Here is a 24,441-nt window from a genome sequence, read left to right on the forward strand (position 1 = left end):
CTCCTAAACACACACATGCACACACAGGCTGCAGGGGGCGTGGCCACCAGCACCAGGAAGTACATCATTATACAGCCTCACATCATTATACAGGCTGTCAGTCAAGCACTGGGGGTGTGGCTGTGCCTCCCACTCATGAATAGAGTGGACAGCTTGAATATGGTAATGCTTCATTGGACATTTCACAGGTCATTTGCATACAGCTTTAGGACCTCATTGCTTAGGTTTACAGGCATGTAGAGGGACAATGAAGGGATAGAGGCAATGCTCTCTAATGGTAGTTTATGAAAATATATTTAGTTTAGGGGGGTTATTTTGCATGACGGGTTCTCTTTAAGCTACAAAATGGCTGCGTCCTTAAGGGGTTAAATACCTGTGCAAGCCTTGTAATTCCCCCCAAAAAACGCACACGAAAATGAGCAGCACAACCCTTACTAAATGAGCCCCAGTATGTTTTTTTACTTTTGCCAATTTCTATAATCTTTTATTAGATAATTCCCGTAAAAAAATTTTCACAAATATAAAATGGATAGAAAAAAGTTTTCACATCCCAACAGCTATAGAATTTACCAGACATTCTGAAGGCTCATTGTTGTTAAAAGAGAGCTGTTTCTCAGAAGGAATAGTAATATATTTTCTTCATGATGTGCACAGATGTGGCAACTATCATAGCAATGAACTCTAGTATTAATATACTACCACATTCATAGTAATGATGATGATAATGACAGAAGCAGTCAGCAGATAGTATGGACATTCCATTAGCTATGATTCTCACTGTTTGGGTATGTATAAGATACATGGAATGAAACCTGGCTTGGCCCCATTGCAAAACCTTGGCTGTCAGGCAGATCTTCGGGAGAAGCGGTGGTCGTCGGCACAGTGTGAGATGTCTCATATTTTGGATCTTAGTTGGAATACAAATATTTTGAAATCTTCAGTATATTTGAAGTTTATTTCCAAAAGTAATAATGTGTTTCGTGTGTTTTTGTTGTAGGACTTGGATCTTATACATACCCATCTGGAAGAAGTGAGGTTTTTTGATCTTTTTGGATATAGCGAGGAAACCGGGTCATGGCTGTGTTTTATGTGTAACAATCCAGAGAAGGCAACAGGTAATAAATAGCCATCATGCTGTGAAAACAAGTGGGGAGAATTTTATGTTAAGAAGATAATGCGTTTCATGCTTACAGACAAAAGGAAATGCACAGCGTATTGTGTTATTCTTCACAATCGCCAATTAAATAAGAATTTTTAAATAGTTGTGTCAACACAATGTGCAGTTATGACCACAGTACATTATAGATAGTAATCTTGTGTAGTAGATCTTTAAGTTGTATATGTGCTTAGTAGCGTGGCTGCAATGGTAATATGTGGCACTGCCACAAAAACAAGGTGGGGTCGGCACAGCTATTCAATCATAAAAATGGCAACACATTCAACATTTGATCATTTAAACAAAAAAATCTATATTCATTCAACACATATACAATTGATGGACAAAACGCAAAAAATAATAAAATGCTTGAGTTGTAAAAAAGCCAAGTTGTACCCACAGCACCTAGACGGTGACAATTCTGTTCCCACAGCACCCGCAGGAACCCTCTGCTTCCTCTTAATGTCAAAAATAATCACTATATCACTATAATGAATATACCCAATAGGAGTATGACGATATAGAAAGACAACACTAAAACAGACCAAGGAATATGTACAATGTAACACCATGAACGGTAGACATTACTAATGGAAGTTTGTGGAACTGATCATTAGTCAAGTTTTTTTTTCAACTTGAAACTCACTTATTGGACCATACTGACATTTTCAAATAAGAACAATGGGGGATTTATCTTAGGTTTTGTTTCTTTCTTGCTGTTGTTGGTGACGTTATCGTATCTTGCGTGATACATATTATTATGTTTGCTGTCTTTAATTTGGAAAAATAAAAAATTAATTTCCAAAATCATAAATTTGTGTTCCAACAAAGGTCTATGTGTAAGTGACTATTTTGATTTGGTGAGCATTTTGGCACACAATTTGGTGCAGAGGTAGGATGGGTGAAAATAACTAATAACTTTAGGAAACTAAAAAAAGTTGAGCTAATGGAGTTTTCCAAGGATGCAGATCAATCACAGGAAGTGCAGTGATATGGGATGACAACTGTGAATTTGCTTCTCAGGCATGGTAACAATGGCTTGGTGTTTTCAGATGAATACAAATATTTTTATACTGGCCCGATAATTTAATGAAAAATTACCTACCTCTTCCAGATCCCCTGTTGCTTGGATGCTCCCTGTACAGGCCCATAACCAAGTTCCATACAAATATAGCACCAGAACCAAGACCAACACTTACAGTACACTAGCACTAAATAGCACTAAAAACAAGCTAGTACATATACCAGGACCCGGTTCAGAACATAGAAACAGCACCAGAACTGAGATTAGAAGAAAAAATACAGCACAAGAACCGAGAACAGAAAATAAACACAGCATCTGAACCCAGTTCATTAAATAAATGAGACTAAAGGCTTCTTTGTGGGGACTATGCGACTACCTCCAGTAGCCAGTAGTCCAAGTGCCCCCTCCCAATAGTCTGCAGTCACATTACCTGCCCCTAGTAGCCCAGTGCCTGCCCCCAGTATCCAATAGTCACAGTGCCTTCCCCCAGTAGTCACAGTAATGCACTCAATAGCCAGTAGTTACAGTGATGCCCCACAATAGGCAGTTATACAAAGTGGTTGCCCCTGTATCCACAATAATGTCCCCAGTATCCAGTAGTCAAGGTGATGCCCCCAGTGGCCATTAGTCACAGTGATGCCCCCTGTGGCCACAATAATTCGCCAAGTAGTCAGTAATCACAGTGATGCCTCAGTAAACAGAAGTCCCAGTGATGCCCCCGGTAGCCACAATAATGCACCCAGTAGCCTCAGTGATGCCCCACAGTAGCAATAGCCGCAGTGATGCCCACAGTAGCAAGTAGTCACAGTGATGCCCCCAGTAGCCATTAGTCACAGTGATGTTTCTTGTATACACAATAATGTCCCCAGTAGCTATCAGTCACAGTGATACCTCAGTAGCTAGTAGTCAGTGATGCCCCCAGTAGTCACACTGGTGCCCTCCAATAGCCAACAGACAAATTGATGCCCTCAGTCATTAGTAGTCTGTGATGCCCCCAGTAGCCAGTAATCACAGTGATGCCCCCAGTAGTTAGTAGCCACAATAATGCCCCCAGTAGCGAGCAGTCACAGTGAGGTACCCAGTAGCTAGCAGTCGCAGTGAAGCCCCAGCAGTCATAGTGATGCCTTCAATAGTCACAATTATCCCCCAGCAGACAGTACAGTACTCATAGTGGTTGGTTACTATGACTACTAGTCACATTGATGCCCCCATAATACAGTAGTCACAGTGATTACCACAGTGGTTAGTAGTCACAGTGATGCCCCTAGTAGCCAATGGTATATAAAAATAACACACTTAATGTGTGCCTCTACTTGTGTCCTGATCCCAGATCTGGTGACATCACACTTCTGCCTGCTCCAGGTCACTTTGTGACAGATTAACCATCACCTGGGCCGCAATGCTGGCAGCCCATGTTTCTCATGTGGAAAACAAACCCTCTTATGGTTCTGAAAAGTGAAAAATGGGAAAACAAAAATGGAAAAGGTCCTTGTCCTGAAGTATCTGAATAATTACAGTTTTACCGAAGGTGTCACGGCAAACTCCTTTAACCATAGTGTATATAATTAGAATAAATGGTGGGAGGGTCTACTGCTTGGAACTATCCTCAAGTACAAGGAAGAGAGATTCTCAGTTAGAGAAGATCCCCAAGTCTCTAAATAGTGTTTATTTGTATCAGGTTTTTATATGATTTCAGGGTTATTATGTGAGTCAATCATATTGACAGATGCTTCTTTATGCCTTTCAAAATTATATTGGAACAGTGCATTATGTGAGTAAACTGTGTGTGGCCCACAGTATCCAACAATTCCAAGAACGGTTTGGCTCGAGTGGTGTCTGATGGAAAAACCACAGATTATTATGTTCTAAGTGTGTTATCATGGGAATTTCATTTGTGCTCCAACCATAGCCTGGTTCCTAGTTATGAATGTACAGTATTATATGATCAACTATTGGTTTGTTTAGACCTCCACTAATTTCCTTGTGACATTCCTACATTAGATGTTTGAAGCACCTCAGGATATAAATCCCCTAATGCTATTGGTTATTATTGTCTGTTTTTTTTTTTTTACTAAATGTGTTGCTTATTTTGCAACTGTAAACTTCAGGTTATAAATTTGCAGGAATGTTATTCTCTTGTGTGTTATTTTCCATACTATAACTCAGTACTTATGTCTTAATACATACGAGGTGAGAACATCTTAAAGCTGCTAGTGAAAACACGTCAAGTAGAGAGCACATTACTTTACAGTAGTGACAAAAATTAGTTTTATATAAAAATTTTAATGGGGTTTTCTAGGTCCAAAGGCTTTCAACTCTGCCAATCATTTTTTAAGTTTCCATACTTCACAGGGTTGGGAGCAAGAAGAATATGACTCCCTTTGCAGTTTAGTGGCATTGTTGAGGTACTGCAGCTCAATTCTCATTAACTTTCATAGGAGCTGAGCTCCATTTACTACACTTGGCCATCACAAAGGTAATAAATATATCTGCTTCTGGCACCAGATACAGCTTGATCAAGTGAGGAGATTTCTGGGGGCATCTGCTGTTGAACCCAGAAAATCCATTTCATTTTTCAAAAAGTCAACTATCCAATTGAAGAACATTTCTCTGAGGCATCTCCCTTTTCTGTAAAATAAAGGTATATGGTTTTACCAGTTACTTTTGACATTATTTTACAGTATTTCCATTTCTGTAATAACCTTGAGTGCACTAGAGCAGACACTAGGTTAACATTATGCTGAAAATAAGAAAAAAGTTTTGTAGCTCACCGGTTTTCCCATTCACATGTGCAGGAGATCCACACTGACGTAGTGTATAGTCCAGAACTTCAAAGAAAGAAGGCTCCGCAACAGGGTCAGGGTAAAAATAGTTTCTTGTCCATCCAGACTTTATTTAGTAGATAATTTTAAAATGTACATGGCATGTCCCCTAGACCATATTGAGGAATATAACCTACGCGTTTCAAGTACACGTGGCACTCTTAGTCATGGTTAGATTATTTGTGTGAGACGCCGGGATATGTACCTGCCTCCTGGAACCCCTTGGTCACATGACCCAGGGAGATCCTGAAGACATGAAACGGACCCAGAGAAAATCTAAAAACAAGGTAAGTACATAAAAGCCCAAATTGTGTACCCATAATGGGGCTCCATACAATATTGATTTATCATCATTAACAATAGTAACAATTTTTATCGTTCCTCAAAAGGTCTGTCATTTGTAAGCATGGCATTCTGCTACTAAACTGGTTGCAGCGATTCATTGTGTTCTGGCCAAAAGGTGGACTGGACTACAGGGGGCGAATACTTCTATATAATTTGGAACAATATATGTGTCAATGATTAAACTGTATGTTTAAGCCTATTAGTATTGTTGTCACGGGTGGTCCCGCGACCCATATCGCGGGTCGCGGGCTCACCCGTGCTGCCCAGCCCCCGCCAGCGCGCCGCCAGCGCGTCTCACCTGGCCCGACTCCCGGCTTGCTTCCTTCCGCGGTCCGCGCGCGTCCCCGACTGCTAGGGCACGCGCGCGGCTCCTTCTCAAGATTTAAAGGGCCAGCGCGCCATTAATTGGCGCTGGCCATATTGCCAAATCTATGTAAGCCTGCCTCTTCCTGCAAGCCCTGCCGGATCTTTGTGCCTCACAGCCTGAGAGAAAGCTTTACTGCGATTAGTCTGCGTTCCTGAGTCTCCTGCGTTCCTGTGTCTCCTGCGTTCCTGTGTCCCTCCGTGTTCCTGTGTTTCCTGAGCTCCTCTGTGTTTCCGTATACCTGTGTTCCTCCGTGCTGCTGTACCGTGTTCCCGTACCCCCTGCTTGGACCTCCTGTTGCTGACCTCGGATTGTACCCTGACGTTGCATCTCTGCCGCCTGCCTTGACCCTGAGCCTGGACTTTGACCACGAGATTGTTTGCCGTTCTTGTACCTCTACCTTGGCCGCCACTGCAGACAAGTCACGCCTGAGGAACGACCTGGTGGTACCACGCCGCAGCTTGTCTAACCCGCTTTGCGGCGGGCTCTGGTGAAAACCGGGTACCACTTAGACTCCGGTCCCAGGTAGTGGCTGAGTCATCGTCTGCAGTGGTCCAGTGGATCCACAACCCGCAAGCCTGACAGTAAGATCCGGCCATGGATCCCGCTGAGGTTCCGTCTCCCAGTCGGCCCGATCTTGCTACGATTGTGATGCATCAATCTCGGCAGATTGCCGCACAGCGTGAGCAGCTGGAGCAAGTCACCGCCATGCTGCAACAGTTGCTAACTACTCAGCATCAGCAACAGGTCCCTGAAGCTGTTCCTGCAACCCATGCTACTCCAGCCGTCCTTCCCGCTACCGAACCCAGGTTACGTCTTTCTATGCCTGGCAAGTATGACGGGGATCCCAAGTTATGCAGGGGCTTCATCACCCAGTGTTCTCTACACATAGAGCTCATGCCGTCCCAATTTGTCACGGAGCGTTCCAAGGTGGCATTTATCCTCAGTCTCCTCTCTGGGAAAGCCCTGGCCTGGGCTACTCCGCTTTGGGACAGAGACGACCCAGTCACTGCTACACTTTCGGCATTTCTGACAGAATTCCGGTCTGTTTTTGAAGAACCAGCACGGGCCTCCTCTGCTGAGACTGCATTGTTGAATCTGCATCAGGGCAATTCATCTGTTGGAGAGTACGCTGTGCAGTTCCGTACCCTGGCCTCAGAGCTCTCTTGGAACGACGCGGCCCTGTCCGCAGCTTTCAAAAAGGGGCTCTCCTCCCATGTTAAAGACGCTCTTGCCGCTCGTGATCTGCCGTCCACTCTGACTGGTCTAATCTCTCTGGCCACCCGGATAGACGTGCGATTTAGAGAGCGTGCCGAAGAGTCTCTCCTCGAGCAGCCTCAAGCTCGTCCAAGACGTCTTCCTCGCCTGGCTCCGGTCTTCCAGAGGCCGCTCCAGTCACCGGTTGTACCGTCTGTTGAAGAGTCTATGGAGGTGGACAGAACCAGACTCTCTTCCCAGGAGCGCAACAGAAGACGACAGGGAGATCTCTGCCTCTATTGTGCCAGTCCTGAGCATTTCATCAGGATGTGTCCTGTCCGTCCCCAACGTTCGGGAAATGCCACCACCTAGGGTTCTTGGGAGAAGCGTCCCTAGGTGTGTGTGAAGCTTCTCCACGTTTGACCATTCCGGTGTTCCTCAGCGTTGGTACGAGCAGCCAGTTCCAAGTGTCTGCCTTCTTGGACTCTGGGTCCGCAGGAAATTTTGTGGATGCTGCACTGGTCTCGCAGCATCACATTCCAGTGGTCCGCCTCGACAAGCCTCTGGTCATCTCTTCGGTCAGTGGTCAGATCCTCTCTGATCCAGTCCGGTACCGCACAGAACCCCTGTGTCTGCAAGTTGGTGCCCTGCATATGGAGAGACTGTCTTTCCACATACTACCCCGCTCCACTTCCTCCGTCCTATTGGGACTTCCGTGGCTGCAGAGACATGCACCTGTTCTTAACTGGCAGACTGGGGAGGTTCTTCGCTGGGGTTCTGGATGCCAGTCCCGTTGTCTCAGGGCTCTTCGTCCAGTTGCTACTATACCTTCCTCCTTGTCTCTCAAGTCTCTGAAGGGTCTTCCCGCTGCTTATCTGGACTATGCTGATGTCTTCTCTGAAAAGCAAGCGGAGACCTTGCCACCGCATCGTCCATACGATTGCCCTATTGAACTGCTGCCAGGAACTTCTCCGCCTCGAGGTCGAGTTTACCCGCTCTCCGTGCCTGAAACTGCGGCCATGTCGGCCTACATCAAGGAGAATCTACAGAAGGGGTTCATCCGCAAGTCCTCTTCTCCTGCCGGTGCCGGCTTCTTCTTTGTGGCCAAGAAAGATGGTTCTCTTCGTCCCTGCATTGACTATCGGGGGCTCAATAGGGTGACAATAAAGAACCGGTATCCTTTGCCGTTAATCACGGAACTCTTTGACCGCCTTCGTGGAGCTAAAGTTTTCTCTAAATTGGACCTGAGAGGGGCCTATAATCTTATCCGCATCCGGGAGGGTGATGAATGGAAGACCGCCTTTAACACCCGAGACGGGCACTTTGAGTACCTGGTCATGCCCTTTGGACTGTGTAATGCGCCTGCAGTTTTTCAGGAATTCGTGAACGACATTTTCAGAGACCTGCTATACACCTGTGTCGTTGTTTACTTAGATGACATCTTGGTCTTCTCTCCTGATCTGGAGTCTCATCAAATGCATGTACGGCAAGTTCTTAGGCGCCTAAGAGCCAATCGCCTCTATGCTAAACTGGAGAAGTGCCAATTCCATCAGAAGAGCCTTCCATTTCTAGGATACATAATCTCCGATAAAGGCCTACAGATGGATCCAACCAAGTTGTCTGCGGTACTTCAGTGGCCTCGCCCAGTGGGACTTCGTGCCATACAGAGATTCCTTGGTTTCGCTAATTATTACCGGCAATTAATTCCTCACTTCTCTTCCCTCGTATCTCCCATTGTGGCTCTAACTAAAAAAGGTGCTGATTCCAGACACTGGTCTCCAGTTGCGGAGGAAGCATTCTCTAGACTGAAGTCTGCCTTCACCTCTGCTCCTGTTCTGACGCGACCAGATTTAGAGAAACCCTTCCAACTTGAGGTTGACGCCTCCTCCGTGGGTGCTGGAGCTGTGCTCACTCAGAAAGGGCCCAAAGGCCGAACACTTACCTGTGGCTTCTTTTCCAGAACCTTCTCTGCGGCTGAGAGGAACTACTCCATAGGAGATCGGGAACTCCTGGCTATTAAACTCGCCTTGGAAGAGTGGCGCTATCTTCTGGAAGGAGCTCGTCACCCGGTCAGTGTATATTCTGACCACAAGAACCTCCTGTACCTCCAGAATGCTCAACGTCTCAATCCAAGACAAGCCCGCTGGTCCCTTTTCTTTTCACGTTTTAATTTTTTGATCCATTTTCGTCCAGCTGAGAAGAACATCAAGGCAGATGCCCTCTCACGTGCCTCTGATGTTATTGGGGAAGAACCGGCTCCTCGGCATATCATCCCTCCGGAACGGCTGGTTGTGGCTGCTCCAGTAGACCTTCGGCAGCTCCCTCCTGGCAAGACGTATGTCCGACCTGCTCTTCGGAAGAAGATCTTGACTTGGGGACATTGTTCTCGTGTGTCCGGGCATCCTGGGGTGCAGCGCTCCTTAGCCCTCATTTCTCGTTACTATTGGTGGCCGAGTCTGGTCCAAGACGTACGGGATTTTGTGGCTTCCTGCATCTCTTGTGCTCGTAATAAACCATCACGCCTCAAACCTGCCGGTCTCCTGATGCCGTTGCCGATACCCAGTTGCCCATGGTCTCACGTGGCCATGGACTTTGTCACGGACCTTCCCTGTTCCTCTGGGAATACTGTAATCTGGGTGGTAACTGATCGGTTCTCCAAAATGTCTCATTTTGTTCCGCTGCCAGGTCTTCCGTCTGCTCCTCGCCTTGCCAGTCTGTTCTTCACTCACATCTTCCGGCTTCATGGTCTTCCCCGGCACATAGTATCTGACCGTGGTGTTCAGTTTGTTTCCCGGTTCTGGCGTTCTCTGTGCAGTCAACTCCAGGTGAAATTGGACTTTTCCTCAGCGTATCACCCTCAGTCGAATGGACAAGTCGAGAGGGTTAATCAGACCTTAGGTTGTTATCTCCGTCATTTTGTCTCTGCCAGACAGGATGACTGGTCCACTCTGCTCCCATGGGCTGAGTTCTCCTTCAACTCCCTGAACTCTGAGTCTGCCGGTGCCACTCCTTTCTTCATTGTCTATGGGAGACATCCACGACCACCTCTTCCTCTCTCCGTGTCTGCTGACGTTCCTGCTGTGGAAGAGTTGGTAGAAGACCTCAAAACTATCTGGGAACAGACTCGTCAGTCTTTACTTCTGGCATCCGCCCGTTCAAAAACTCAAGCGGACAAGAAACGCAGGCCTCCTCCCATATTCTCTCCAGGTGACAAAGTGTGGCTGTCATCCAAGTATGTCCGTTTGAAGATTCCCAGTTACAAGCTGGGTCCACGTTTTTTGGGACCGTTCGAAGTGTTACAGCGCATTAATCCAGTGGCGTATAAACTCCGCCTTCCTCCTACTATGCGCATCCCAAATTCTTTCCACGTATCTCTGCTGAAACCTGTCATTCTGAATCGCTTCTCCCGACACGTTCCTCCCCCCACTCCAGTGGCGGACTCCACCAACACCTACGAGGTAAAGGAGATCCTGGACATGAAGATGGTAAGGGGGAAGCGGTTCTTCTTGGTTGACTGGAAGGGATTTGGGCCAGAAGAGAGGTCGTGGGAGCCTGAGGACAATATATTGGATCGTGATCTCCTGCAGAAATTTCTCCAGCCCAGAAGGAGGGGGAGGCCGAAGGGGGGGGGTACTGTCACGGGTGGTCCCGCGACCCATATCGCGGGTCGCGGGCTCACCCGTGCTGCCCAGCCCCCGCCAGCGCGCCGCCAGCGCGTCTCACCTGGCCCGGCTCCCGGCTTGCTTCCTTCCGCGGTCCGCGCGCGTCCCCGACTGCTAGGGCGCGCGCGCGGCTCCTTCTCAAGATTTAAAGGGCCAGCGCGCCATTAATTGGCGCTGGCCATATTGCCAAATCTATGTAAGCCTGCCTCTTCCTGCAAGCCCTGCCGGATCTTTGTGCCTCACAGCCTGAGAGAAAGCTTTACTGCGATTAGTCTGCGTTCCTGAGTCTCCTGCGTTCCTGTGTCTCCTGCGTTCCTGTGTCCCTCCGTGTTCCTGTGTTTCCTGAGCTCCTCTGTGTTTCCGTATACCTGTGTTCCTCCGTGCTGCTGTACCGTGTTCCCGTACCCCCTGCTTGGACCTCCCGTTGCTGACCTCGGATTGTACCCTGACGTTGCATCTCTGCCGCCTGCCTTGACCCTGAGCCTGGACTTTGACCACGAGATTGTTTGCCGTTCTTGTACCTCTACCTTGGCCGCCACTGCAGACAAGTCACGCCTGAGGAACGACCTGGTGGTACCACGCCGCAGCTTGTCTAACCCGCTTTGCGGCGGGCTCTGGTGAAAACCGGGTACCACTTAGACTCCGGTCCCAGGTAGTGGCTGAGTCATCGTCTGCAGTGGTCCAGTGGATCCACAACCCGCAAGCCTGACAATTGTTCCTACAGATGATCCAAACATATACAGACTTAATAATGAAACATAAGTTCATTCCTGTTGGAAATCTGCTGTTTAGGCAGAAAATCCAATAGGCTTCACGGTCCCGTAGGATTTTGTTGCGGTCACCTCCCCTTTTACCCGGGCGGACCTGTTCGATTGCACAGGCTGAGAGTGAAGCCACTTTGCCTTGGAGATGTTCAATGAAGTGTCTGGCAGCATCGGATACATTTCTAGCATGGGTTTGTTCTTTAGAAAAATTTTTACTAGCATTATTGATGTCTCTAATATGTTCCAACAATCTTTGTTTAAATTTACGTACAGTGCTACCAATATATATTTTTTCACAGTTAGTACATTTAATTTGGTAAACCACATAATCACTGTTGCAGTTTAAAAAACTCCTGATGTTGTGTATCTCAGTATTCGTACTGTTGGAAAATGTTTTCGTTGGTGACACAAAACTGCATGATTTGCAAGGATGGGAACCGCACTTGAAAAAACCTATATGTTGTAACCAGGTACGGTTACTGTTGGTTTTAGTGGTAAACATGCTCGGTGACACAAGATTGCCGATTGTTGTGTTTCTGCGTGCTACAATTTTACAGCCTCCACTTAATATCTTAGATAAAGTCTCATCTTCATATAAGATGGGTATGTGTTTATAGATGAGATCTTTTATTTCATAAAACTGATCGGAGAATTGTAGCATCAGAAATGGAGCTGCATTGTCATTTTTGGTATGTATTTTGTTTCTATCTAACATGTTTCTGCGTTCCTTTTTGTCAACTACCTTTTCAGCTCGTTTAAGCATCCAATGTGGGTATTTTCTTTTTTTAAGACGATTGTATATTTCTGTAGTTTCTTGTTTGTAATCTACATAAAGGGTACAGTTTCTCTTAGCTCGTGTAAGTTCTCCCACAGGAATTGCTTTAGCTACATGTCTAGGATATGAACTGTTTGCGTTTAAGATGGTATTATCTGCGGTTTTTTTACGATGTGTAGATGTCACGATTCTTGTCTCATCAGCAATATTTAATTCCAAATCCAAAAACACTATGTGTTGTCGGTCAGTACAGATAGTAAACTGTAAATTAAGGGGATTCTCATTAATATATTTTTCAAACATTGGTACAGCAGACACATCGCCCCTCCAAATAATCAATATATCGTCGATGTATCTGCCGTACCAATGTATCAACGAGAAAAATGGATTGTTCTCACAATAAACAAAATGTTCCTCCCAGTATGCCATAACAATATTAGCCAATGAGGGCGAAAACTTCGCCCCCATTGACACTCCCCGTGTTTGCAGGTAAAAAACATTATTGAATGCAAAAAAATTATGTGTTATGAGGTACCATGTAGTTTCTTTGATAAACAATTTACAGTCATCACCATAATTACTGTATTTATCTAAATGATATGAGAGGGCATCTATGGCGACATGATGGGGTATAGAGGTGTACAAAGACACGACGTCGCAAGTAACCCAATATGAGTCAGGCGTCTATTCTATGTCCTGCATAACACGTAAGACATCAGTAGTGTCCTGCAAATATCCTGGTATACGTTTAACCATTGGTTGCAGGTGAATATCGAGCCACTGGCACAATCGTTCATTAAGAGATCCAATACCAGCAATTATTGGTCTCATTGGGGGCGGAATGGTGTCTTTGTGTATTTTCGGGAGCGTGTGTAGTATGGGGGTAACAGGATGTTTGGTTTTAATATATTCTCCCTGTTTCTCAGACAAAACGCCTAGAGCTAATCCCTCATCAATATGTTGAAACAATATTTTTGTAAAGGACTTAGTGGGGTTGGACGATAGTGGTCTATAGGCAGTAGTATCTTGTAGTAGTAAATCTATTTGTGTTTTGTACATATCTTTACTTAAAACCACCACTGTGCCCCCTTTGTCTGCCATTTTGATAACCCTCTGGTCATCGTGTTGTAGTTCTTTCAGTGCTTTTCTATGCTTATTACTCAAATTTGATCTGCCAGGCAATTTATTGTTATATAATTTAAGTAGCTCTCTTTCTATAGTTTCCTGAAACTTATCCATGGCTTCAACCCTGGTGTGTACAGGGTAGAAGTCAGGGTTTGGCACCTTGAAGTTACAATTCCTTTCGTTAATGTTAGCCCTATCCTCAGCATGTTCATCTAATTTCGACAACATAAAAATTAAATTTTGGTCCGAAAAATTTAGATCACAATATTTGTTATTAAATGATACATCACTATCTGTGGAACATGATCCATCCTGGGCAAAAAAATGTTTTTGTACTGTTAATCTACGCACAAAGTTATTAATGTCCTTAAGTGTGGAAAAAAGGTCAAAATTAGATGATATAGAAAAATTCAGTCCGAGAGACAAAACTTCAATTTGTTCAACAGTCAATGGAATCTCTGAAAGATTCAAGACATCAAAAACATTGTCTTTGATAGTATCATGATTTTCCGTGGGCACCTCAATAGTATCAGGATTGTGAGCTATTTCGGCGGTTGATTTCTCAATTTCCTGTGTGGGGGCGAATTTTTCTTTTTTACGGTTGCGTCCTCCTCGTCTGATGCGTTTTTTGGCGTTTTTTTGTTATTCACCTTTTTTTCTTTTTTGTAATATGAAGTTGTTTGTTTCTCAATGTTTTTACGTTGTTGCGCTTCTGTTTCTGAAGCTTCTGTATCCACATTGGATGCCCCTGATGAATTAAAATTGACATTTGGTTGTTTGAAAGACCTGCTTGAGTGCTTTTTTAGGATGGAACGGGGAGTATCCCATGGTTGATCTCTCCTCCCCCATTCATACACCTGGTTGTAGGTGTAATCGAACGAGTCTCTTTTGAACTTCTTTTTCTTAGTTTCCATGATGGTTTTTTCCAGGTTGTCTGTTAGGATCTTGAGTTTGTTTTCCATTTCTTGAAAACTGGTCTCGTCCATCTCTGGTTTCAGATTTTTAACATTATGCTGCCTTTGGGAATATGCCCAGCATAAAAGGCCTCAAAATAATGGCAAGGATTGAATATTTGTGATGTGACATGGTGCTATAGGTAAAATTATAGCGTTTTTCAACCCATAGGGCAGGGATGGCAAACCTTTTCAAGACCAAGTGCCCAAATTACAACTAAAACCTATTTATTTATTGCAAATTGCCAACACAGCAATAGCAGTAACTTATTGATCGATGTTCTATCCCAAATTCAACAGAAGAAGGACCTCCATTGATAACCCGCCCCTGTCCATACCTTTCCACTCTTTCTACAATACGAAGAAGACAAAGGATAAGTTGCTTTAAAATAATCTACATTGCCTGTGACTGCAGGTGAATTCTTTGAGTCGTAACTGGTTGGGGAAATGCGGCCTGCGTGCCCACAAAGACGGCTCCGGGTGCCACCTCTGGCACCTGTGTCAAAGGTTTGCGACCACTGCCATAGGGGGATGTATAAGGCTGTTTGAGCCAATAAGGATGCATGCTTATAAAGTAAGAGGGAACTGGATTTTACAGAAATCAGTGCTGCCTCAAAAATGTTTCACTGTATGTCCTAGGATAGATACCATGGGTTGTATATGCTTTTTGTTCAAACCTCCTGAATAATGGTTTAAAATTATGATATCTAATACAGCCCATGTTCCTGAAATACTTGATAGGAATCAGATCATTACCTTTGTCCAAAAGAAATAACAATTACAATACCGATCCATTCTAGTCATCATGGCCCTAGATGACTTTGGTATTTACGCTGACTAACAATGTTCTTCAGATAAAATCTGCAGTGTAAAATACATTCCTTTACATTGCTGACATTCACTATTCCAAGTAGAAATCCCTAAATTACCTAAAGTATTAATAGCCACGGTCTCCTATAAGAAAACATTTCCCTTCATAGTATACTGATACAATTCCCTATATTAGTACCAGATAGATCAATAGTGCCTCCATAATGACATCTAAGTCCTTATTACACAACGAAAAATCAATTACCCTTGAATTATCACCAAAATGTCATTTGTAAATTACCAACAGACAATGTCCTGCATTTATTAAAGCTCTTGTGACAACGTGCAAACTGCTTGCTCATGTATGTATAACGTGTCTGCGCCAGTTTTGTGTTGCGGCCTCTCTGTGTCCGAAAAGACAGAAAAAATGTGCACCTAAAGTGGCTTGTTAGTGAATAGTCAGAGTTTGCGCCACATTTATTACTGACGTGTGCCGCAATTCTGCAGCATGAACTAAGTGCACCAAAAAAAAAACGGTGCACACTTCCGAAGAAGTGCGGGGGCACTAGATTAATGAAGTCCGTGGGCCAGTTTTGATGAACCTGGTGCACTCTGCACATTCCACAGGCAATCTGTACATATAGGCCCACAATTATCAAAAACAGTTTAAACTGCACTATGTGCAGTTTCCCTGTGTAGTGTGCACCTGATTCATGAATTGTGGTGAATTGTGGTGCCTGCTTGACAAAGATTCATGGTGAATCCAAACATTACTGCTTTTTTCATGCCCATGTGAATGAAGGCATACAGCCTTCCTTAAACTACATCGGATGCTGTGGCCTTTCCTTATTTTGTAAGTATTTGGATCCCATACGCCTGGATCTACAGCTGCGTGCATCATCCATGTCAGAGTCCAGAAGCTAAATCAGCTGCTTTTTTCTACTTTTTGACTTTAGCCCAAACAAGTCTCTTGTGCTTGTTGCCTGTCCTTAGCAGTGGTTTCCTAGCAGCTACGTTACCATGAAGGCTGCTGCACACAGTCTCCTCTTACCAGTTGTTGTAGAGATATGTCTGCTGCTAGATCTCTGTATGACATTGACTTGATCTATAATCTGAGCTGCTGTTAACCTGCAATGTCTGAGGATGGTGACTCGGATGAACTTATCCTCCTCAGCAGAGGTGACTCTTAGTTTTCCTTTCCTGGGGCGGTCCTCATGTCAGCCAGTTTCTTTGTAGCGCTTGATGGTTTTTGCAACTGCACTGGGGGTCACTTTCAAAGTTTTCCTATTTTTTGGGGGGACTGACTGAAATTAATTTCTTAAGGCAATGATGGCCACTCGTTTTTGTTCAGATAAATTGGGCAAAACTCACGGTCTCATTGAAGCCCAATAGTTGTAAGTGCCCAAATCCGTTTAGTCTCACTTTGTGCTAATAGGGTAGTCTTGTTTCTTTTGCTACTTTCTGAGACTTATTGTAATCCCCCTTTTTATGTCTCTTCCTCTTTATATGATAATCTGAGATCTGCACTAGAAAAAAGTTTACCCATCTTTTCACATGACACATATGGGGCACATTTACTTACCCGTCCTGTCGCTTTCCAAGAAAGTGCATTGTCCGACCAGAATGCACTCTGCCGCAATTCACTAAGATATTGCGCCTGATATCCTGCATGTGTCGCTTCTCCGCTCAGGTCCGCCGGAGTTCACCTTCTTCTTCCTGGTGCATGTAAGTGCATTGTCTTGCAACACAATTTTATTGTTAAATCCCGCGCTCAGCCCAAATCAGTGGGATCATCCGGCCCGCTCCCCATTTCTGTCGCATGAAAGCAGCGAAGCTGCACCACAATCCGATCGCATGCGACACAATCCACAGTTAAATACCTGTCACAGCAACGCAAGTCCCAAAAATTTAAAAAATCTGACTCAGTGCCATCCGCAGACCCTTAGTAAACAAGCCCCATAATAGTATATATTTTTGGAGACACTTATGCATCTTTTGGGTCTATTTGGGGTGTATCCACCCACTAAGATAATGCAACAATCAATGTTGTAAGCGTAGCCTAAGAGTAGAGTGGTGTAATCCCAGAGCATGGAGAATTCTACAAAATTGCCCCCAATCTTGAGTCTCAAACATTAAAGTAGGCAATTACAGATATTGTATGTCCTTCTTAACCTTTCATTTGGGTTAAAGATTGAGATTAGTAACAGAAGATAAACAGCTTGTAAAAAAAAAAAACCCTCACTGCTGCACAATCGTACACTTGTTTTATATTCATCTCATGCCTCTAACATGGAATATATTAAACCCAGAGGAAAGGAACACCTCTATATGATTTGTAAATGATATGTTTGGTTCAGTGCATTTAAAAAAAAAATCAGACATGGAAGAAAATTGTTGATTGTTGATGCTGACTGCTTTACCCTAACCCTGTAATCCTGGTGCAGTGCTGTGTATGTTCTAATAGTAAATGTTTTCATCTAGCGATTTGCCATCTGTGCCCGGCACAGACTGGGACTCCATCCTGGGAAAGGGCATTTTGGGAAAGTAGGAAAAATGTCTAAATCCACTTATAACAAATCTACTTATACCCTGTCCAATTTCCCATCCACCTCTTTCAGGATCATATCTAGAAGATGTTTTCTCTTTTTGTAGAAAAACTAATCAAGATGTACTTAATCATTTAAGGGATGGAAAAAATGCTTCAGGTATTATGACCACATCACAGAAAGTTAAGGCGGCTAGAGTCGTACAATTTCCATTGCTATACATATAATTACAGTCATCTGGAAACATTAGACATTAAGAATGCATGCTGGTAATTGGAGCTCGCCTGTATCAAATTTATGGTAAATGTGCATTTTTACATATGCTGAGTCACAACTAAAATTGTTCAGCCATTATACCTAATGGGATTGCATGCAGTTATCCCTGGCAGTCTATGTGGTTACATATAGTGATGCCAAAAGCCATTTATACACTGTTTCAATCAGTTCGATGTAGTTAAACATTTCCTTTATACCTGACATTGTCCATTGACTAGAAAGCTGCTAAATTACTTAAAAAATGTAAGCAGAACTTAATTTTTCTTGCATGTGTTTGTAAAAGCTTTAAAGGGAAAGAATATAGGTACAGTGCAGAAAGGAAAATCAAATACTGGTATCCTGAAAAGGGAACAAACATTTTCTTAGCAGAGGGTAAAATATGTTTAGGTCTATGTTTAGCAAGAGGAGCCACTAAGTAATAACCTAACATCTCCATTCTGTTTGGGGGTCCAGTGATGTCAGGTCTATGTACTCTCAGATCCTACAGCTAAAGAGTAATATAACAATTTAAGTTACAGAAGTAGCTATTGCACCACAATCCTGAAGCCGGAGAGGGGCTCAAAGGAAATATTTTTTAAAAGGTAGGTCTGGGCATTAGCTGTTACAGTTTGTATTGGGATCCAAGAATTTCACGTTACATATGTATTTATTTACAACAATAGATTATCTTGGATAATAATTATCTTAGATTAGAACATGTTAGGTGTATGCAAATTAACTCCTACTTGGGCGTGGAGTAGCCATACAGATGCTAAGGCTACTGCACCCAGAATGCTGCCTTCTTACACATTCCATAATGCACCTGCAGAGGGGAGCAAAGTATGCAATGCTCTGCATATAAACTGGTGTATGCAGAGCCTAAACTCTCTTTGTGAGTCAAGCATAGAGTAGCCTAGGCACCTGTCGCTTGGCTACTCAATGCACCAGTAGACATTTTTATTCTAATTGACTAGTTTCATGGACTAGTAGAGAAAAGGATAGCAAGATATGCAAATCACATCATATGAAGGAGGATCCACACCAAAAACAGCAACAGTATCAATATAAACCAGAGATATAGGTTGGTTCAAATAACAAATGCAAAGTTTATTGAATACACCATTAAAAACATTTAAAATTGCATGAAAGAATTCATGCGAACAAAGGGAATGGTTATGATGCAACCAAGAAACCCTCCACACTCACCCCTGGATATTAGAATGCAGTTAAATCCTATCACAAAAATTCATTTGTAAGTATCTATGGCTGGAAGAAAGCTGGCAGGTACACAAATCCTATCTATAGTAAAGGCACACATAGCCAATCAATGCATAAACCGCCACATGCTAACGCCAAAGGCGGATATTACCAAAGTTGGGACTGCATTCGGGGGGTGTGGCTGCGAGCCCCACACGTATCGCCACTATGTGTGGCTTCCTCAGGCGTTAGCATGTGGCGGTTTATGCATTGATTGGCTATGTGTGCCTTTACGATAGATAGGATTTGTGTACCTGCCAGCTTTCTTCCAGCCATAGATACTTACAAATGAATTTTTGTGATAGGATTTAACTGCATTCTAATATTCAGGGGTGAGTGTGGAGGGTTTCTTAGTTGCATCATAACCATTTGGTCACATAAATTCTTTCATGCAATTTTAAATGTTTTTAATGGTGTCTTTGCATTTGCAGTTGTTATTTGAACCAACCTATATCTCTTTGAGGATCATTCATACACACCACACTGGTTTATATTGATATAGTTTCATGGACTAGCCAAAATCGGTGTAGGAAAGAGGCAAGCATGAGAAAATTACCATCAGATCTACATCAATATGTAGATTACCGATGGTAGATTCCCTGTAAGAAACCCAAGCTCGTAAATGATCTCAAGGAAACACCCTCTTTTCAAATAATTTTTAGTGCATATTTTATAACAGATGTTGAGCATCTGTCCCACATGACCCACATAACCAAAACTACAACCAAACCTCCATCAGATTACATTTTTTTTCTTGTTTTGTGATGAGAAGAGGATCTGGTAGTCCAGGTTAATTAAAAAAAAGTATAAATGGTGATGTACCTAATTAAATTGAGCAGTGTGAGCACGATATCACTGTACGTTTTGTATGAGCCTTGTCAGATCCACCACTGTAAAGCCCACTTTCCATATCAGCAACAGAACATAATAATAATAATAATTCTTTATTCATATAGCGCACACAGATTACGCAGCACTACACAGAGCTTGTCAAATCAGTCCCTGTCCCCATGGGGCTCACAATATAATCAACCTACCAGTATGTTTTTTGGAATGTGGGAGGCAACCGGAGGAAACAAATCTGTGTAGTAACTGCTAATGTTATTAAAATTTGTGATTGACAACGGGTGCTGATAAAACTTGCATGGACCATAAAAAGTATATCTGCAGTGTATATTGCAGCCATGAACAGTATTTGGGACCTTAAACCAGCATATAGATTTTTGCCAGAGTCCCATGTCCTCTCCTCAGAGCCATATCGCCTCCAATGGACTAGTTATTGTACGTTCTGAACTTTCTGGGAATCCAGGATTTTTTTCCACCTTAAAATTCACCCTTAATTTTTAATGGAGCTATAGGATTAGATGTTGACAATACAGGAGGAACATATTTCTTTAAAAGAGATTTGCAGACACAATATGGATACGGGATGTATAGTGTAACTATATCCTGGATACTGGATACTGGATTTATGATTTTCTTAATAGAATATAGACCAATTTAATTGAGGAGAAAATATTCCAGATAGAACTTTGACATGCAAGTTCTTGGTGGACAACCACAACCCTTCCCCCAAAACACAGATAAGACTGGCATACCGTCTTCTATTGGCCTGGTGTCGTTATCTGTCTTGGGCTTTAAACAGATTCAAGAGTTTCTTGATGAGAGATTCTTTGATAAGTGACTTCAGCGGAAGGATTGGCAAACTCAAGGTCACTACAATACTTTCAGATTAAAACTATAATTACAAAAGGCCAGTGAAACCTAGCCGTAGACGAAGAGCGCGAAATGGTCCGTCACAGAAGTTTATGCCTTGCAATACCTCCCTGTCCTATGATTTTCACTGAATAAAGGAAGAATTTTTTGGGTGAGTGCCACAGCTTTCGTCTTTTTCATTGCACTGATATGTCCACTACAGTCAGCTGAGCACCACCAGTGAGTTCTAGATGCACCAGGGACAGAAAATAGTGCCTCTGCCATCTATTATGATTAAAATTGCTCTGGTTGTGCCTGCGGTTTTCCGGATTGGTGTGAACACCATCCTTGAACTTTTCTGCGTGATAACCTCAATATTACCTCCATAAATTAGATACATACTGTACCTCCAGTCAAAAACAATGTTATCACGGACACCATAAAGACGAAGTATGTGATTAGTAAACAATGTGTCGAATAACTTGGCACTGGGGAGCATTCTAATGGGTACTAAGTGGCACATCTTACATAAACCTATCACAAACCAGCTATATTACTGAGAGACCAGTAAATCAGTAATAAAATCCATGGATAAGTGAGTTTAAGGCTTTCTCGGAAGAGGGAGTTGATGGAGGAGTCCTTTGGTAATCGTAAGGACATCTTGTTTCTAGCACAAACTTCACATGCTGTTACAAACTCACCAAGATGGCCAGCAGTAGGACTGTGCTACCAGATATTTAGTTTGAGCAATGCCAGTGTACCTTGCTGGAACAGTACAATGTACCTTCCCAAGTAACTGGAAATATGGGGAACAAACAATTTACCCATAGGAGTATTGCTAGGCTCGAGATCCTGAGTATTATCTAAGAGCTGTCTAGGTCATGATTAATGAAAGCAATCAGGACTCTGAGATAGAAGGCCTTAAAGTGAGTGTTTACTTTTTTAACATTTTGGAGACTGGAGTGTGGTGAAAAATTTTACAGGAAACTATTTTTAATTCATCCCAAGGTGGTACCAAACTCCAGTAAGTTTATTAGGAAGCAGCTTGTTACATTTATGTTGGATCTACCCTATGAAGAATAATGTCTTTACGCTGGATGATTTCCTTTGCTCTAACAACATACATGTCCTTCAAGAGCTAACCCTGCTTTCCAGGAACCATTAATGTCCCAAAGAGCAGGCACTAGTTCTGTCTATGACAAAAATGATTTCCCAACTTAAGAGGTCTTCAGTGACCCCCCTACAAAACACAATGGGGCATATTTATCAAGCTGTCTGAAAGTCAGAATATTTCTAGTTGCCCATGGGCAACTAGAAATATTCTGACTTTCAGACAGCTTGATAAATCTGCCCCAATGGGTAGAGGCCTTAAATAACATCATAAGAATGGAAGAATTGAAAGCCTGAGCCCTGAGTGGAGGGGCCTCACCATGGAGATCATTCCTCTAAAGACTTTTTCCTGCAGGTCTCCATATTTTCCTATTCCTTCTTTTCCAGTTTTCTTTCCTTTCCTCACTGCCACCCCCCCCCCTAATTCCCAATTATTGTCTAAGTCTGTGTATTCTTGTTGACCTTATCTTTCTGCGTGTTTAATAGATTTCCTATTTCTGTTAATGTCAAGCTTACTTATTTTAGTTAAATTTATTTTGACACTAAATTAGTAGATAAGAAATGCTGTGTCAGCAATTATTTGTAGCCTACTGAACCACGTGTCCTTGTTTACAAATTTTAATTAAATCATACAATACATACAATTTCGTTACATATTCTGTTCTACACGAGTGACAAAATACCCTGATCATTGTATTTTAATTTATACTTGCTATACTAGTTTATGCTATTGCATTGTGTACATAGTATACAGTATTTGTAGACAGGCGCACCAGTGTACCTCCTTGTGCCTCAGCAGCCTGGCCGTAGCTACACTCCCCTCACCCAGTTCCATCGACGTCTCCTGTGATCCGGCACGCGCGTCCCCACCTCCTAGTGCGCGTGCATGCCGGTTAGGTGAGATCTAAAGTCATGGCAACTAAGAGATTCCATGACTAAGAGTGTTAGCTACACTCAAAACACGTAAGCTTGCATCCTACAGAGACGGTGATGTTATATTTGATACCTGTTTTTGTGATGTAATGTTTGGATTTTGAGAAAATAAAGATTTAAAGCAGAAGATTTTCAGTACTGGAGTGAACTACATATTTTGGTGGAGTAGTGTAAGACTGTCTAATCCTACTTTACACCTCCTATTAGATAGCTTAGTTAATGCCAGAAAGTTGCCCCAAAATAGAGCATTAAAATTCTGGTGCGTTAAAATGAATTTCGGTGTGCTGCCTTTTTGTCACAAGGTCACCCACCCATTTCATAGGCCATGGCCATTTGTCACACTAGTCTTAAAAATTACTGAAAACTGTCAAACTCTTAAATGTGGTGCAGACAGTTTTATGGTGCAATTTACAACATAATTCTGGTGTAAACAGATTGATCAATCTGCCCCGTTGTGTTTATTTTCAAAACCCTGGAACTGTGTGTTCTGTTAGTAATTCAGATAACGTTATCTTCCACTATGACAAAATGTACATGTTTAGTAAAGTGAACACCAGTTTGGGCAGGATTTGCTTATTCATTGTGAGATATTTTAGGAAAGTGATTTGGAAAGATTTCCCAACACTACAGGATGGTGACATTTTTCCTGGTTTGGCCACAATGGACATGTTTGTTCAAGAAACCAAAGGATTGCTGGAAGAGAAACTGTTTGACTGAATAAGAAGAAAAACTTGTTTGTGTCCAATAGTCTTAAAAGGCTCCACAAATGTAATTCATACAAATGAGCAGATTTGTTTCATTATATTTCCATAACCAGACTCTCCCTATCCACAACAGCCGCTGAAACCCATGAAAACAACCTTTGTAAATAACATGTACAATGGGCATTGTTCAGCTGACTCACATCTCCTGAACGGACGCATCAAATCTGCAAGAGTAGATGAGATGTAACATTTACCAAATGGTTTACAAAACATTTAGGAACGAAAGGATTTTGCTAATAACCATAAAAGGTTCAGATAAAACATTTACTTACAGTAAACCCTTACAAGGAGTCATTGTTTGTGCCTGGCTCAGGTCCAAATGTTGATTTTTTTAGCATAAGGAAAAATGTATTTAATCGTTGTTCTTTCTTTTTTCGTCACAGTCGTGAATCAAGAAGGCCAACCTATGATTGAAGGAAGACTTAAAGAGAAGCAGGTTCGGTGGAAATTTATCAAGAGATGGAAAACACGCTATTTCACCCTGGCAGGAAATCAGCTTCTCTTTCGCAAAGGAAAATGTGTAAGCACTCATGTACTGTACATTTCCCATGATGTTTACATAGGTTCCCCTGAAGGTTTTAATTATTTCTCACCCCTGATAGTACAGCCATGTATCTGCCAGCCAGAGACGCTGGACATGTTTGTTTTTTGATCAGTGAGGTCTGTCTCTTTTCTTTGCAGAAACTGAGCACATGGCCCGCAGTCTAAATTGGTCTTTTGGGTGCTGATTTACCTTGAACAGAACTGTACATTTTGTACAAATGAGATGAGTCGAAGATTAGATCTGACTAAATGTTGGCTGTAAATAGAAATACACTGAAGGCGATGTGTCTAGAAGAAGTGCTTACATTGTGTAAAAGAAACAAATCTGATCCACGAAGGAT

At 42.8% G+C, this 24,441-nt stretch overlaps 1 protein-coding gene across 4 annotated transcripts in view; it reads left to right on the forward strand.

Annotated features, from left to right (window-relative positions):
• Nucleotides 1–24,441, forward strand: part of VEPH1 (ventricular zone expressed PH domain containing 1) — a 203,164-nt gene that overhangs the window by 172,723 nt on the left and 6,000 nt on the right. For all 4 annotated transcript variants that reach the window (XM_072142938.1, XM_072142936.1, XM_072142935.1 and 1 more), the window contains 2 exons: nt 998–1,115; nt 23,941–24,077. In XM_072142938.1, the coding sequence (XP_071999039.1) occupies nt 998–1,115; nt 23,941–24,077 (255 nt within the window). The remainder of the gene's footprint in view (nt 1–997; nt 1,116–23,940; nt 24,078–24,441) is intronic.

The sequence above is a fragment of the Engystomops pustulosus genome, chromosome 3 (genome assembly GCF_040894005.1).
Source record: "Engystomops pustulosus chromosome 3, aEngPut4.maternal, whole genome shotgun sequence".
Lineage (NCBI taxonomy): Eukaryota > Metazoa > Chordata > Amphibia > Anura > Leptodactylidae > Engystomops > Engystomops pustulosus.